The sequence below is a fragment of the Thunnus maccoyii genome, chromosome 17 (genome assembly GCF_910596095.1).
Source record: "Thunnus maccoyii chromosome 17, fThuMac1.1, whole genome shotgun sequence".
NCBI classification, from domain to species: Eukaryota; Metazoa; Chordata; class Actinopteri; order Scombriformes; family Scombridae; genus Thunnus; species Thunnus maccoyii.
Genome location: NC_056549.1, coordinates 5,611,524 through 5,628,809, shown reverse-complemented (window position 1 = coordinate 5,628,809; position 17,286 = coordinate 5,611,524). Strand labels below are relative to the sequence as shown.

The following is a 17,286-nucleotide window of genomic DNA, read 5'->3' as shown; positions in this document are numbered from 1 at the left end:
ACACAAATATCAGATTCAGAATAGGTTTCCTGTGATTTTTGTTTCAACTTTCTCTGTTGATTCCAGCTGATGTACAGCAGCCTATATGACGCCCGTATGACACCTTCAAGTGTTTCATGTAAACTCTTAAATCCAAACTCATAAGAATGATAAGAATAAAGAGTACTTTATTAACCCAGAGGGAAATGTACGTGTCACAACAGCACACATCACACACATCACACACAAATATAGAATAAAATAATATAGTTAAATGGTAAAATGTAAAAAGTTATTATACATTGTGCGGTAATTATATACGTAGTATATAATAAGAGTAGTGAACTAGATAAAAAATAGGTATTATCCATTGTGCAATGATTATATACATAGTATATCATGATGTATGATAAAATAAAATAAGAGTAGAATTATTATTGGTATACGATGTGCAATACAAATGTTATTATAAACATGTAAAATACTTAATTTTGTTATTAGTCTAAGCATTCAAATTGGAAATAATAATCAAACAGACCAATGAAAAACTGAAAAGAGACTAAACAAAAGTTTAAAACAGATTGAAAACATATATACGGACTGGGTTACATGTTGTGACAAATATAAGTCATTTTTATTCCTAATTATCGGGAACATCCCATTCATTATCTTTGTTGGACCATTTTCTCCGCTTAAAAAAAAAATCCGATGTTTTGGACAACACTTGAAAGCAGCAGCAGCCACCACCACATCAGTGACGTCAGCGCGTCACGTTCACTGTCGTGTTTGTAAACTTCCTGGGGAAGCAGTAGCAGCTGGCATTTCTAGCCAAATGCAAGGCGACTAAATCGACACATAATTTAAAAAAAAAACAAATGACAACGTAAAGTGAATTAAATCTGTTGTCTGTACAAGTTAGTGACGGTGTTACCGCGAGCAGCAGCCATGATGGCGTCTAGTTACAACGCTAAAGACGAGGACGGACACATCACCGTGACCGGGCCCGGGGGAGGCTCTCTGCGGGGCAAGAAGCCCGAGAACACGGCGTTTAAACAGCAGAGACTCCCCGCATGGCAGCCCATCCTCACGGCGGGCACCGTCCTGCCTGCCTTCTTCATCATCGGACTCATCTTCATCCCCATCGGCATCGGCCTGTTCGTAACGTCCAACAACATCAAGGAGTTTGAGGTAAAGATGTAAATCGAGACAGAATAGTGATTTGATGAGTCAGTGTAATGCGGGAAATGCATCTATCTCTTTATACCAAATGCTGATGATTAGGATGCTGTCAAATTAAAGTGTCATGTAATTGAAACACATGACTTCACACGTGATGTCACAGACTGAGGCGGGGCAGTCTTCCAACAGGAAGTGCTTGTGTCAAAGGTCAATGACAAAGGATTTTTTTCAGTAATTAAATGATAAGGATATTAATTTGTTATAAATGAAGCAATGTTGCTGATTGTTATCAGATTGTGTTTATGACATATTCATGCCTCAAAATATGCAATAAAATGGTGAAAAGATGTTTCATATTTTTTGATTTCTGTCCATTTTTCATTGTCCCACTTTAGAAAATGTGTTCTGAAATGTGGGACAGCTGGTTTTACTGATATGTTACAGTCACATATGTTGTTAAATTGGTGAAATATGCATTTAAGCTAATTAAATGTGCAATATCAATAGTTATTCAGGGGTCTTATTCTTGTAATGCTTAATTTGAATTTATGTTTAGGTGGGTTGCATCACTAATATTAATACATAATCTAATACATCACTATACTATCTGTAATAGGAAAAACATTGCAATGACTGAAATGACCAAACATGGACATGCACTTTGGCCTTGAATGTTACTGACCAGAGAAGTTTTAATTGTATGAATTAAGGTGATTGAACTGTCCCACATAAGGAAATGCACATAATGTGGGACGATTTGGCACAAGGAACACTTTTATATTTGCCGTTCCTTCTCTGATCGATATTTGCATTCTCTTTGCTGGTTAGAAAACACTGTGGGGATGCAAATATAATGTTTTGGCTTCATATCAAAGTGTATTGCTGAAGTGCCACTTGCAGAAATTGTCCCACATTACTCTAATTCACTGACAGTTAACAATTAAATTAATGTTTAAAAGGAAGAGAAATTTGTAAACACACACAAAACATAATGAATTATTGCCATAGTAACGGCGTAACAGACTTGGCCAATAATGTCTCATCTCATTACTTGTTATTGACAGAATTGTGCATATCCTGTATAGTGCCTTTATTTCCTCCAGACCTCATTACAGATTGACTGGTCCATTACATTTTTAAAAAGCATCTTAACGCTTGTTAACTTTGGCTCTTTCCTCATCTAATATTTTAATATTTTATGGTTTGTAGACTTTATGTCCTTGTCTGTCTTCTCTTCTCTCTTTTTTTCTCTTTCTAACTACTGTTTTGAAAAGTGCTATACAGATAAAGTTGGTTTGCTTGTTTACAGATCGACTACACAGGAGTCGACATGTCCAGTCCGTGTTTTAACTGCTCCCAGAACTTCAGCTGGAACAGCACGAAGCCTTGTACCTGCACAATACCCTTCTACCTGGACCAGCCATATGAAGTAAGTAATATGGTTTTAATACTTCCCACACATATTCCCACAGCCATTTTAATTGATTGATTTCTTTATACTTTCCTTTTTAATCAACAGAGCAACGTCTTCATGTATTATGGCCTCTCCAACTTCTACCAAAATCACCGTCGCTACGTCAAGTCAAGAGATGACAGCCAGCTGAATGGAGACATGGAGTCTCTCAAGGTATACAAGTTACTTCCACAAGGTGTCTCTATTACACATGACTGAGAGGACAGAGTGCTGTTATTTCACTGTAAAGCTGCAGGAGAACACACAAGCACAGCTGCAATAAACTGCACACAGAACCCAGACGGTCTGTTAGTCTGATACTGTTCATTCAAAGGGCGCTAAAGGCAGAAAATGGACAAAGGATTTCCTGTCAGCCAGTCCAGCTCTCTCTGGAGGAAACACTCACTGCTGCAGAACGAGTGTTTAATGAAACCTCTTTTGCTGCAGGAGATTCACTGGTGCCAAACAGCAAACAAAACAACATCCAGCAGAATTAAAGGGTTGTTTCGCTTCAGTGTTATGTCTGAAATTAGGATTAATTACTTTGGAAGAAGAAACTCGAACTCACAAACAGTGAGAAACAAAAGTGGAATAACATATAGTCAAAGGCTGCAACTAACGAGTATTTTCAGTATTGATTCATCTGCTGATTATTAGTTGTTTGGTGCATAAAATTTCTGAAAATGGTGGAAAATGTTGATCAGTGTTTCCCCAAAGCCCAAGATGACGTCCTCAAATGTCTTGTTTTGTCCACAACCCAAAAATATTCAGTTTACTGTCACGGAGGACTGAAGAAACCAGAAAATATTCACATTTAAGAAGCTGGAACCAGATAATTTGGAAATGTTCTTCTTAAAAAATGACTCAAAATGACTAATCGATAATCAAAATAGTTGGCAACTAATCATTTAATCATACTCATTGTTGCAGCTCTATTATGGTCACTGTTCGGATGGATGCTGGTTCATCACGTTGTGGTGTTTCATGTGGGTGTAAGTGATGAAATATTGACCAGGAAGAATATTTATGCTTGTTTTCATTTATACCCTCTTTTATCTGGGAAGTAAAAGACAGAGAGAAACAAGACAAAAGAGGTCAAAACTCCAGCAACACTTGTAGTACATAAAACAACTTTATTTTTAGATCGACGTGTTTCAGCTTATGGCCTTCATCTGAGTCATGATGATGATGATGATGATGATGATGATGATGTTTTTTCCCTGCTCTGTGTAGCAGGTGAAGTTGTGCCAGAAACCTTTTACAGAAAGAAACAGACAGAAAGTTCTTTAAAAGGCACTCCATCATTTTATGTCAAAACATCTTTTAACAGGATCCAGGAAACACCAATCACGTAATGGGTCCAGAATTTGATGCATCATGTTTTTATTTCCAAATGCATCCACCTCTTTCACTTTAAGCTGCACTGACAGTCTTTAGAAGCGCATCAAACCACCTTAACAGCACATCCTCTAATCTCTCAGCTGTCAGAAGCTGTCAATACGCAGGGAGGCTCGAACGATTCCTCCATCTGGTCTTAAACCAGACGTAACCACAGACCAAAGAGAAACAGCTTAAGTTAGAAGAAGGATTGTATTCATCGTCTATAGGAAAGTACCCATCTCATTTGTAAATACTAACAGAATTCTTTCCTACAAGATCAGGTTTCAGATTGATTTATTTTGTCTTTGGTAGCAGTTAAAGGGCTTCTAGTCTGTGTTGAGCTGTGTTCAAGTGTTACTGACATGTGGTGCCATTAATCTTTGTTCTCCTTCTTATCCTCATCATTCATAGACACCCAGCAAGGAGTGTGAGCCATATGCTTATCATGAAAACAAGCCAATCGCACCGTGCGGAGCCATCGCCAACAGCATGTTCAACGGTGAGCCTGTTTCCTTCCCTGTGAGACTTATTTCTCCAAACTGTATCCGAATATTTGTTTTTTAAGTATATATTCCTTCGTGTGACCAGGTTTTCGTGTCTGTAATGGATTCAAAACAGAATAAGCAATAAACATTATCTTGCAGACACCTTGGAGCTGTTTTACAACGACCCAAACGGCACAAAGGTCCAGATTCCTCTGACGACTACTGGTATCGCCTGGTGGACGGACAAGCATGTGAAGTTCAGGAACCCTGGAAACAGCCCAAACCTCACAGCTGTTTTCCAAGGTACCGTCAGGATATTTATTTTGTGTGCGAGGCCTGAGTATGTACGTCTCACCCCTCTCTCTGACAGCAGAGTTATGCTCCGAGTGTGGCCCATTCAGATTCATACTGAGGCCTGTACACGCTTTGATCTCTGTGATCTCTTCACTAAAGTGGGATATTAGCTGAACAGTGTTGTGCTACACCAGTATATTAAAGGTAAAGAAGTGATTTCCCTGAATGAGCTTCAGGATGACTGTCTGTAAAATGTCGTTAACCCATCTATAAGAATGTCACTAGTCAGGGTTTAATGTTGTTTTGGACACTGTCGTCTCACATGACAATAATTTGAAAACAACATGGAATTTTCTGTTGACTTTTGCATTTTTAAAAGTGTTTTTTGCCCAAATTGAAATGCCAAAACAGGTAAAAATAATGAAATATCTTCTGTTGAGCATGAGTCAGCAGCTTGACATCAGTCCTTCTGGGTGTTTTTTTTTTGCTGTGTTAAAGGATTTATTGTTTCTTCATCATGAAAGTGGAAATTTCAAATTCATCCCATTTGGGGAGTGCTTTGAAAAGATCTCTAGTGGAAAAAACAAAGGATCAGGTTGGTTGGAGACCAAAACTGAGAGTTTGTATGTTTTTAAAACATTTTCCACATTAGTGTGGAGAACTTTAACACTGACCAGAAGTAAACTCTGGAGGTATTACCAAGAAAATCTTCTTTCAAAGTGAAAATGGTTGACTTGAAACATATTGAACCTTGTGTTTTAGGGTGTTAGCTGCCAAAATCCTGTCATCTGCAACTTCCTGATTTGTTACAGGGAAAACTGGACTTCTGAGAGTTTGAGTGGGCAGTGAACGTCAGATAGGAGACATTTCAGTACACAAATACACATTCAGAATTCAATCACTGATCAATAATTATTCATTCAGGTACGACGAAGCCGGTGAACTGGCGCAAGCCTGTGTACGAGCTAAGCAGCGACCCAAACAACACCGGCTTCATCAACGAGGATTTCATCGTCTGGATGCGAACCGCCGCCCTGCCGACCTTCCGCAAACTCTACCGCATCATCAGTAAGAACAACAACAACATGGTTCCAACTCTCGCCCGCGGAAACTACACTCTGGAGGTCGTCTACAGTATCCTTTACATGAAACTCACAACAGGATGCCACACTGCATCAAACCGATTAAAAGATCCAGGAGAGGTTGAGTTTGTAGAGAGAATTAAAAGCTAAACTTTTGGGAGATAAAGAACAAACCCAGATGCGTATTAATCAATCAGTCAATCAAACACATTTTATGCAGGTTAGTGCAATTCAAAGTGCTTTACAGATGACTGACAAGCTGATAATAAGACAGAACAAATATGAACAGTAAAACAGTTTGAGGCTAATGCACATAAGAAATTATAGAATTAAATAAAACAATAAAAATAATGAAAATGTCATAATAAAATCAACAAAACATAGAAAAAACTAAATTGTGAAACAGATAAAAGACAATAACAAGGAAAATAGATTCGAGGGAGTAAAACATTTTAAAACACGAATTAATAAAATAAATGATTACATAAGATAAATAATAGCCATGAAACATTAGAATGAAGACTCAGGGTAAAGAGGTTTTAAGACCCTGGTCAGGGAGAATATTTATGTGTTTTCATTTATACCCTCTTTTATTTGGGAAGTAAAAGACAGAAAGTTCTTAAAAAGGCACTCCTTCATTTTTATGTCAGGCATGTCAGATAAATTGGTTGCTGCAAGACCATTAAGTGCTTTAAAAACTAGTAAACGAACTTCAAAATCAATATGATTTACTCTGCAACTTAAGAGGCAAGCTGTCAGTCCTTTTGATTTCTTAGAGGCAGAGAAATACTTGCCAGTATTGATGTTTCCTTGTTGATTCATGCAGAAAGTTTGTCCTTTTAAGGCAACATCAACAGCCGATCAAAAAGCAGCTTTTTTATAACCAGTATCCCAGTCATTGCTCCATATTAGTCACAGAAAAGTACATGATCTAGTGCCTTTGTCAAAATAGTTTTCATGCAGTTGCAGACTTTTTACGTCTTGAAAAGTATCGGAAATTTTGTTAAATTACAATTTAGTTCCAGATCCTGAAAATTTTGGAAATAAGACAAAAACTCTAGTAGACAAACTGTCTTTAGTTCAGTTTGTGGATCCCTGAGGTCAGTTTGATGTGTAAACAAACCTGTTTACTGTTTCCATCTTTAACTAGTTGAACCCAGATTATCCTGTTCGCAGCTTTGAGGGCAGGAAGCGGATGATCCTGAGCACCATCTCCTGGATGGGGGGCAAGAACCCGTTCCTGGGCATCGCTTACATCACAGTGGGCTCCGTCTGCTTCTTCCTGGGCGTCGTCCTGCTGATCATTCACCACAAATACGGCAACCGCAACAACAGTGCCGACATCTCTAACTGAGACACCGGCTGTAGTGTAGTTCACCTGCACTGCGGCAAACAGTGATCCTGTGACACATCAGACATGTAAACTTTCATCTGGCTTTTCACCTGGAGTTGTAGATGAATTTAAAAATAATATCCACTTGAACTTCCTCAGCAGTCAAACATTAGTTTTCTGGTTTAAAATCTCTTTGTGATGGCTGATTATTTGCCAAAGTGAATGAAAAAGTAGTCAAAAATCAGCAGCCACTGTCAATGTCTTATCACTTTCTGTAGATTTTTAATCCTGGTAACATTAGAAACCATGTAGCTGGGTATCAGACTGATGTGTCACATGATCAACTGCCTTAAGAGTCAAATATGAACTCAAGAGAGTTCCTGTTCAGGCCTGGAAAGACTTGAAAAAGACTTAATAAAAGACGTTTCAGGTCTGTAAAAGTTTGGGAATCACAAAAAAGTTAAATTTTGGGATTTAAACAACCTCAGTCCCACAAATACACAAAAATAATACTTGGTGGCTGATTCTGGTAGCTTTTAAGATGTAGTCATCTCAAATTTGACTGATTTTAGGTCACAAACCAAAATTAATAAAGTCGGGAATCAGGAATTTGAACTCATGCCCTTAGTACTTCTAAAATCATGGCTATAGCTGTGGCTGGGACGAATATAGTCAATAATATGTGACCAGTTTCTAAAATTTCATACTGAGAAAACTGCAAATATTCAATGAATTATAGTTACTATATTGGGGATATAACAGGTGTTCCACAGGGCTCCGTACTTGGCCCACTTCTATTCTCAGTGTAAATGCTCCCACTTGGCCAAATGATACAACAATGTGAATTTTTAGAGCTTTGCAGACGACACACCTGATCACCCAAACAGTCAACATGATCATTATTGGAGTTGATTAGAAGAAAGACATTTTCTATCTGAAGCAAAAAGCTTGATCATTTTTCCAGAGTCTTAACCAAAACAAGTAAACGAGAGCCTCGCGAACTTTCCGGACCTGTGTAGGATCTCTGATGTGTTTGTGCAGTTAAGGTGAATACTACTTCTACTACTACTAAGTCTTGAGTTGCATGCTGGGTATCAGAGTTGTAAGTGTGATCACTGAGCTGCTCGAGTGGCTCATCTTTGTGCCTCGTTTCGTCTGTAACGTCAACACGCTTTCAAACTAATATCATGCTTTTACTGAGTCATAGCACTGAAAAAACGTGCCAGATCCACGTGAGGAGGAACATTAAAACTGACAGTTTGGAAGCTGTACAAATGACATGTTTATTTTTTTTGTATTTATTTGACTGTTTTAAGAAATGTTTGCATTGTTAAGCCAGTATTTGCACGCCAGACCTCAGGGGTTGCAGAAAAATGTACTTTTCAGTGGTGTCGCAGCTTCATTCATTGTTGTTTACGTGCAATAATAATATTAACGGATTATCAATACAGCATGACTGATCAGTAGTACATTAAGATTCAATACAAGTGATTAAATGTTTATATGTTTGCCACTCAACATTTACACTACAGAGTGAATCTAACAAGTAGTTTAACACTCACATCCTGCCATTTTCAGCTGTTTAGAAGCTGAGAAACTAACAAGCTTGTAAAACGGACACTGCATGTTGAAATGTACTGAGTAAAAATGTGTTGTTGTTTTTTTTTCTTCGTACATTTCATCAAGATAAATTGTAATAAAGAGATGCACTTGATTTGACTTTTGTTTTTGATACTCCATCTGTAATTGTATTGTTGCTTTAAAAGAATAAATTTGTCTTTTAAAAATTAAAGCAGGTTTCTCACTTCATATTCCTTTACTGAAGTGGTAAATGTGTGATTTCATCCAAATTGTGTTTCTTGTTTATCTTTCTTTTTATCTTATTCATAAGAAAAGATGGATGATGACTACTGATCATCAGGATCATCATCTTTAACAATACTTTGTATTTTAAAAGCTTGTTATATTATCCATTGAAATATCATCCTTCATCTGAAAAGTAACTAAAGCTGTCAAATAAATGTAGTGGAGTAGAACATCAAATGGAAATACTCAAAGTATGAGTTACTTTTACAAGTAATTTTAAAAATTATGCTTAAGCACAGCACTTAGGTAAATGTACTTTATCACATCCTACCACTGAGTAAAAGTACGTAAGTATTGGAAGCAAAATGTGCCTAAAGAATAGAAAATAAAAGTACTCATGCGAAATGGCCACATTTGGAGTGATACATTTATAGCATATACTTCTTGGATATTAATACTGATCCATTGACATTATATACATATAATTAGTTGAATTTAACAACTTATACTGTTTAATAGTCTAATCTATAAGCTAAGGCTGTCAAATAAATGTAGTTGAGTAGAAAGTACAATATTTCCCTCTGAAATATAGTGGAGTGGGAGTCTAAAGTAGCATCAGATAGAAATACTCAAATAAAGTACAAGTACCTCAAAACTGTACTTAATTACAGTGAATGTACTTTCCAACAGTGGGAGAATATAGGATGGATACAGGAGACTTATTACTGTATTCTTGGCTGAAATGCCTTCTATAAAAATCCCTGAGTCAGGGTTGTGTCTCTGTAAAATCTGCAGGGGGCAGCAGAGCGCACGATGAATCTGCAGTTAATACCCGTCACGAAGAAGAATACGTCAAAAACGGAAGTGCAGTTTTCCGGTGTCCTTGTGTGACAGAGGCAGACCAACAGTGAAGATGAACAGACATATATTTGTAAGTAAACGTACTTTTTTCAACTTTATTACGTTAGATTCTGCCCTGTGGGATCGTAACTTAACTTATGTATCAGATTCTGTTTTGTAAATCAGCGATGGAAACGTAATTCGGGCTACATTTAGCCACTTAGCTCGGGGTCAAAGTCAGGTAACGTTCGCACGTCGCCGGAAGAACTGACTTTAGCTTCCTCGCTATTTTATTAAGTATTTTCTCGCTTCCATTCGGTTTATCTTTTAAATCTTTTTTAAATACGACTGGTAAAATGTGTTCACCATGCTCTCCGTGTCCTTGCTCTTCGCAGGCGTTGCAGCAGGTGGCGCGGCGGTGCATCTCCAGCTCTGCCCGCCGCCCGGTGGAAAACAACGTCCCCCAGAAGCAGAAGCTGTTTCAGGTAAAAACACACGAAAAACTGCTCCAGTGCACATTAATCAGTGGTGGAAAGTAACTAAGTACATGTACTCAAGTACTGTCCTTTACTTAAGTATTTCCATTTGATGCTACTTTATGCTGCCACTCCACGTCATCAAAATACGACACAGTATTAAAAATGAAACCAGTGGTTTCCAGCCTTTTTGGCTTTTGTCGTCTTACAAAAACCAGTGTGTAGTCGGGGTCACTTTTCAGATGTCTATGAGCTCCACCAAATATTGTTTTTTCCCTCTAAACTTCTCACATGGTTTCATTTTAATAAATGTTCAAATGATCCAATATTTCAGCAAAAAGATTAGAGAAAAAGTCCGAAAACTGAAAACAGATTTGTGTATCAGAACTTTGTTTTTTCTTCTTTCCTCTCCCATTAATCATCTCACGACCCCTCAGATTTATCTGCTGACCCTTTGGAGGGGCCCGACCCCTAGGTTTAACTACATCAAGCTCATAATACTTATGTTCTTTTACTGTAGTAGGATTTTTTCATGCACGACTTTCACTTGTAATAGAGTATTTAACATTGCTTTATTGGTACTTTTACTTCAGTAAAGGATCTGAATAATTCTTCCACCGCTGATTACGACCTGCAGAGTTGTTGTTGAATTGTAAGCATGTGATTCAAAACCTGTAAAATGTTGTGAATATTACACTCAGTTTAAGAGAATAATAATGAATGACAGTTTCATTATCATAAGAGTGTGTCAGTGCTTCAGTATTGAGTTAAGAATAGCAAAACTCTTTCCGTATGTGACCAAAGTCTACTGGGACTGTTTGCATTCAGTAGAGCACTTAGCCTCATTTGTGACCTCAGCATTTCTTTACATTACTCTGGAGCTCGGTGATAATACAATATTATCATTTATTAACTTACAGCACAATCATACCATCATGATAGGAACTTATTCTGTCATCATTCATTCATTCATCCTTTTTAATTTCTGCTGTCCAAATTAATAGACATAATTAGTTATTGTGGTGTTTTTTTTTAACACATGAGGGGTTTAGTCTCATATGTGTTTCTCTAAATGTGTTTATATATCAAAATCAGAAAATATTCTTCATAATGACTGCTAGAGCTGCAACTATTAATCGATTAGTAAATCGTCAGACAATTTATCAACATATATTTTGATAATCGATCAATCATTTTAGTCGTTTTATTTTTAAGCAAAAATACCCAAAATTTGTTGGTTGCAGCTTCTCAAATGTGATGATTTGAGGCTTTTCTGTGTCATATATGACAGTTAACTGAATGTCTTTGAACATCTGAAGACGACACCATGATCTCTAAGAAATTATAACAGTTTTTCAACATTTTTCATTATTTTCTGATATTTTATAGACAAAACAATGAATGAGAAATTAACGGCAGATGAATCAATAATGAAAATAATGGTTAGTTGCAGTTCATTTCAACCACACAGTGTTTGCTGTGTAAACATGGTGGAACAATCTCAACATTATTTATTCAGTTTCTGCAACAAACTTAAACTACGTCCACCAAAGAACAGGCGTAGAGGTCAGCAGCACAGTCTGAGGAACATTTAGGCTTCAGATTTCATCTCCTGTATCCGTCTTATATCTTAAGTTTGGATCTATCGTCCTGTTTATTGTTACCTATTAAGTTTATACAGTTAGTCGAACCCAGGAGGACGCTGGACGCTGTTCTATGCATCTCAAAGAAAACTGAGACTATACAGCCCCCCCCCCCAGATACACCTGGCAGAGATCTGCACTCTTCTAGTTCTCCATTAAATCCCTTTTTTAAAGACAGACATCTGTGAGATCTCATATATTTTTTTAAACAATGCAACCTGCTGCTGGATAAATATTTAGGTTTTTATGACCCTTAAGGTTTGCATAGAGAACACTATGAGTCACAAAGTGCTGAAGTCACAAATAAGGCTTTCAGAGTGCCGTTAACTCAAACACATGTGAACACAAGGGATTATGACCAAACAGTAAAAGCAGATGACTCACTTGTTAACGTTTAATGAAACTGTACTTCTCCACACAGCCATTGATTCAGCAAATCATTTTTTTAGGCCACATTTTTTTGGAGGATCGAACTTCAGAATTTGACTTAATCTCATGAAAGGAGGAGTGATGAGAAATGTTGCTGCTTTATAGACCCTGAAAATCCAAAAACCAACACATTTTGACAGGCTAAAAGCAGTGACGTTTCACGACTTTTCCTTTTCGCTGAGACCAGTTTTAAAAAGATCAAAACCCTCAAAAAAAAATGTGAGTCAGAAAACATCACACTGCCTGTAAAATAAAACCCACCCTAGAAAAGTTTCATATGTTTGACTGTTGGAGTGTTTTTGCTTGTTCATGCAGCAGTTTTCCAGTTTTTTTTTTTTTTTTCAGACTTCATACAATAAAACCAGCAGCAGCTGTGTCTCCACAAGCTGCTGTGTCCTCCTTTTTATTTATCATATGACATATCTCTCATGCTGAACGGTGCATGTTTTCATCTCTTTAGCAGTGCTTCTTCACATGAAGACATGAAACCTCATTTTAGCTCCAAAGATAAGTAGCCAAAAAACAAGTGAAGTACTAACAGGTACTGCATGTTATACTGTGTGTTTTGACCTGGAGTGACTTAGTGCCTTAAATGCTCATTTAGCTTCATTAAACATATTTCATTTGTTTGGAAATTTGTGAGCAATTCAGTTTTAATGCTTCTCTAAAAAAAAAAAGTACCGCTTTCACCGTTTCATCAGCCAAACGTTACCGCTGGTGTCTCAATGATAAACTTGCGGATGTTTTAACTGCCAAAGTATTTTTTTTTTTTTAGACTAAACAAACTAGTATTTATGGCTGGTTTGTTCTCCTGCGCTGTTAGTGACCGCTGAAATATGCTTTTAATAATGTCAACAGCAGCGAGTGAATCCAGCACAGACTTCTGGGAGGATTTGCATGTTGTTCAGCTTCGCCTGAGGGTGGCGAAAGAACAGGCAGGAAAACCCGGACGAGCTCTGAATCACCCTAAAAATCTTTAACAATGATATTTCTACTGTCAAAAGTTTTAAAAAAAAGTTTACAAAAAGTCAGTGTCGTCCTTTTTTAAGAGAATACTGAGTGTTATTGCAGTGTCATGATGGCGGATTGTTGGCTTCAATATACTGATGTAAATAAATCTCAGACTTGCACGCCACAAGATTTCAGGTCATCAAATGTTTTGTTTATAAAATGTCAGAAAATAATGAAAATACAACGATCAACACACCCAAAGTCTAAAGATGTTCAGTTTATTGTCATGTTTGACATCAGATCTTCACATTTTTAGAAGCTGCAACCAGCAAATGTTTTGATTTTGGCTTTAAAAATGACTAAAACGATGATTTGATTATTAAAATAGTTGCATATTTTTTTTCTGTCGATTGATTTAATCATGGCAGCTCTAACTGCTGATCAAGATAAAGGCAACATATCAATTGGTACATAAAATGAGCCTCAGAAACCAGATTTTTCCAATAATCTCAGGTTGAACAGTGTTGCTATTTGTTGCTTTGGTTACTTTCATGCAGTTCTCTTCTCGATAAAGCTCTGCTCTGTCGATGCAAAGTTAAAAGAGAAGTCTGATCTGTGTTTTTCTTTATGTCAACAAATCTCATAAAAGACCAACATGTGTGTGTCTCTGAGCTCCGAGCCCATTGCTTCCTCCTGAAGATGTGAATCTGTTAAAAACAGCTCACAAGTATGTCATTTCATTTTAAGAAAAGTCAGTTTCCTAAAACAGCTGTTGCTGGCAGATGTCACTCAAACAGGAGGAAATTTGTTAGGGACTATTTCCAGCAGCGGATGAATTTGGTGCTCTAGAGAGTATTCTGGCAGCAGGATGGTGTGTGTGTATGTGTGTGTGTGTGTGTGTGTGTGTGTGTGTTTGTGATTTTAACAGTTTTTGGACAACAGTGGAGCTCTGCAGGACAGAGGAGTAAGATATATCACACAGCACTTGTTAGTAGATCAATTCATTGTTGGTTTTGGTCTTTTTATGAGATTTACTGACAATAAGAAAAATATTGAATATCACCAGACTTGTCTTTTAAAGCAAAGTAGTATCGCCAATAGATGCAAATGTTTTTTTTTTTTTTTGGAATGATTTAAATGCTGCATTTCTGACCTAACTGCACTGTTGCAGCTTTACAGCAATGTTTACAGATGTTGTGACTTTAAATATTTGTTTTCCTGCAGACAAAGGCTTCAACAAATAGCAGAAAGTCTACAGTTGACAAGTTTAATAGACCCTCCAAAGTAGCTTCATCTGAATCTAAAAGTATAAAAATCCTGACGACAAAGCAGAGACAGCACATAAAGAGCTCAATCATTCTTTTCTTTCTGTGCTGCATCGAACAGATGTTTAAAATGATTCACCAGGATTTCCTCACCGATGTTCCAGAGTTTAAATCAGTTACGGTCAAGTTTCATCCTGTAACAATGTCAAACCGGATATTGAACGTCTAGAAAAAAAATCCTTGAAATTTGATGTTGAGGGATGTTTGACATGCGGGATGTGACGTAAAAACATCTGCTGTGCTGTTTTGCAGGAGGACAACGGCATCCCCGTTCATTTAAAAGGAGGCACCGCGGACGCTCTGCTGTACAGAACAACGATGGCCCTCACCGTCCTGGGTGAGAAAACCTTCCTCTCTCCTGTCTGGAAACGTGTTTCACTGTACAGGAGATGCAGAATATCCAACACGTGTTTTTCTGCCTTATCCTGCACTTTCATGTATTAACTGTGGATTGTGTTCACAGTGATTTTAGTGCAAATCTGTGTAGTTTAGTACGATTGAATGGGACTCAACCACGTAGAGACCCTTTTATGAATTCTGGAGCGGTTCGTTAGTGGCGGGAACGTGATCCGACCTCCATCTGACCGACTACAAGGGTGCGAGTTTGACTAAAGGTTGAGAGAAATCAACAGTTGTTAGCAGTTGGCTGGACCAGCAAGGAACTTTGTTGCCTTGTTGAGCTTCTTCAGGAACTTCTTCCTGTGTTTTACGTTCTCGTTTCCACCAAACACATCTGACCAATGAGAGGAGAGAACGTGCTCACCTGGCTGTTAGCGACGTGTTGTGGAGAATCCTCAGATGGGCCGATAGCTCTTCAGATTACTCACGACTCAACATAAAACTCAGTTCAATGTGAACAGGTTTACTGGGCGTATAAAAAGATACAGAGCAAACCGAGGCCTGTTTGTCCCGGGACAAAAGAAAAAAGCAAAATCATTAAACCTCATTATATACTTTTCATAACTCCTCCTATTGTGGGGTTTAGTTTCTAGTCTCCACCTCATTTTTAATGAAATTCAACCATATGGTTATTATTACTGAGATTCATAAGTGACCTTGACGCTTTGGTGATAATACAAGTGTGACTTATCATCTTCCACCTTTTTCTCACACTAAAAATGGACGACAATCATTTCACACAGAAAACCAAATTGCTATATCACATATTAGCTCTCTTGCTAACTCCCATGGGAACTGTCTCTTATTGGCATAATGCTATGTTTGCACTCTCACTGGCACATTCATTAGATCATTAATTTTTTCACCACAGATGCTTTTTTGGTTCACTTGAATTTTTTTTTAATGTGAAAAGAAAACACAAGTTTAACGGCTCATCTTGACTCAGACCAGAGCAAACTGAGGCTGCAACTAATGATTATTTTGCCAGTTATATTCTTGATTTAATTGATTGATCATTTTATCTATAATATGTCAGAAATTAGTGAAAAATGACCAAAGTCAAAGATGACGTCTTGTCTGACAAACAGTCCAAAACTTGAAGATATTCAGTTTGTTGTGATTTAATGTTTTCTTTTCATACATTTTAGAAGCTGAAACCAGCAATTTTTCGGCATTTTTGCTTTAAAAAAAGATGACTAAAATGATTAAAATCGATCAATTAATCAGCGAATTGTTGCAGCCGTGCAGCAAACCAGCTACAGGTTTTGAAAACACCCTGAATGTGTTGCACATCGACTGGCAGCCAATCCGCAGATCCGATAACTATCGTAATAAATTAACGTGAACGGCTGCTGACAGTATAAAATAATAAGCACATAAAACTCGAATTTGTGCAAATTTGTGTTGTTCAAATTCATTTCCAGCATTTTTTTTCCCCCCCAAACATACTAAACTACAGAGGATATTGAGTTCACCAAAAGAAAAAAAAAACTGGAAATGTATTTTTCACAATTACGAGATCCTGATCTCATCTCCACTATTTATTTCCTTTGGCGATCGCTTGTGAAACTCAGAACGAAACTCAACTGGACAAAACATTTCTCATTTTCTTCTTAAATCTGCTCCAAATATCCTTCTTTGTGGAGGTCTGGAAAAGTATGGAAAGTAACTTTTGAAGGTTTTGGGAAGATTATTGTTTTATGATTATTTTCATTAGAGATCTTCACAGATTTATTTTGTCACCTCGAGGTATTCGCTTAATACGGAGTCAAAGAACTCAACAAAGATGATATTTCTTTATCTTTTTAGATGAATAAAATATCTTTCAGGGCTTCTGGAGCTCCAGACGTGTGTGATATGAAACAAATGCTGGAAACACTCTCATAAACGTCTAATAAAACACTTTTGATTCATATCGTGTTTGTTATTTTTTGATGAAACGACAGCTGTTTCAATCATGTTCTCCTAACTTTGTATGTTTTTTCTTGCAGGAGCTGGATACGTTGTGTACGAACTGGTGAAGGCAGCTTTCCCTCAGAAGAAAGATTGAAGTCCAGCTGTTTACTTCCATGTTAAAAAACCGGCCAGGTGCTCTTTATTGTAAAATAAATGATAAATACTCCTGTCATAGTGGGATATAGTTTCGTGTTCATGGGATCAATATTTATTTCTTGTACTCTCTGTCTCTCCGACGACCTGAGGATCAATAAAATAAACCTCTCATGACCAAAA

The 17,286-nt window shown here is 37.3% G+C and overlaps 2 protein-coding genes across 2 annotated transcripts; both read left to right on the top strand.

The window, feature by feature from the left end:
- Positions 1 to 567: 567 nt before the first annotated feature.
- On the top strand, positions 568 to 8,977 carry LOC121882857 (cell cycle control protein 50A-like). The gene is made up of 7 exons (XM_042391326.1): positions 568 to 1,167; positions 2,468 to 2,587; positions 2,678 to 2,785; positions 4,403 to 4,490; positions 4,636 to 4,779; positions 5,695 to 5,904; positions 7,013 to 8,977. Exons 1-7 carry the CDS (start codon positions 925 to 927, stop codon positions 7,204 to 7,206), a joined length of 1,107 nt encoding a protein of 368 aa, XP_042247260.1. The 5' UTR covers positions 568 to 924; the 3' UTR covers positions 7,207 to 8,977.
- Positions 8,978 to 9,811: 834 nt separating this feature from the next.
- On the top strand, positions 9,812 to 17,286 carry LOC121882954 (cytochrome c oxidase subunit 7A2, mitochondrial). Its single transcript, XM_042391508.1, has 4 exons — positions 9,812 to 9,922; positions 10,227 to 10,316; positions 14,908 to 14,992; positions 17,046 to 17,286. The coding sequence occupies exons 1-4, from the start codon at positions 9,905 to 9,907 to the stop codon at positions 17,102 to 17,104; spliced, it is 252 nt and encodes an 83-aa protein (XP_042247442.1). The 5' UTR covers positions 9,812 to 9,904; the 3' UTR covers positions 17,105 to 17,286.

Coding starts and splice junctions, on each gene's coding strand:
- LOC121882954 (XM_042391508.1), top strand. Junction 10,317..14,907: donor AGAAGCAGAAGCTGTTTCAG/GTAAAAACACAC, acceptor GCTGTTTTGCAG/GAGGACAACGGCATCCCCGT. Junction 14,993..17,045: donor GATGGCCCTCACCGTCCTGG/GTGAGAAAACCT, acceptor TTTTTCTTGCAG/GAGCTGGATACGTTGTGTAC.
- LOC121882857 (XM_042391326.1), top strand. CDS start 925: ATGATGGCGTCTAGTTACAACGCTAAAGACGAGGACGGACACATCACC. Junction 2,786..4,402: donor GAGACATGGAGTCTCTCAAG/GTATACAAGTTA, acceptor CATCATTCATAG/ACACCCAGCAAGGAGTGTGA. Junction 5,905..7,012: donor CACTCTGGAGGTCGTCTACA/GTATCCTTTACA, acceptor AGTTGAACCCAG/ATTATCCTGTTCGCAGCTTT.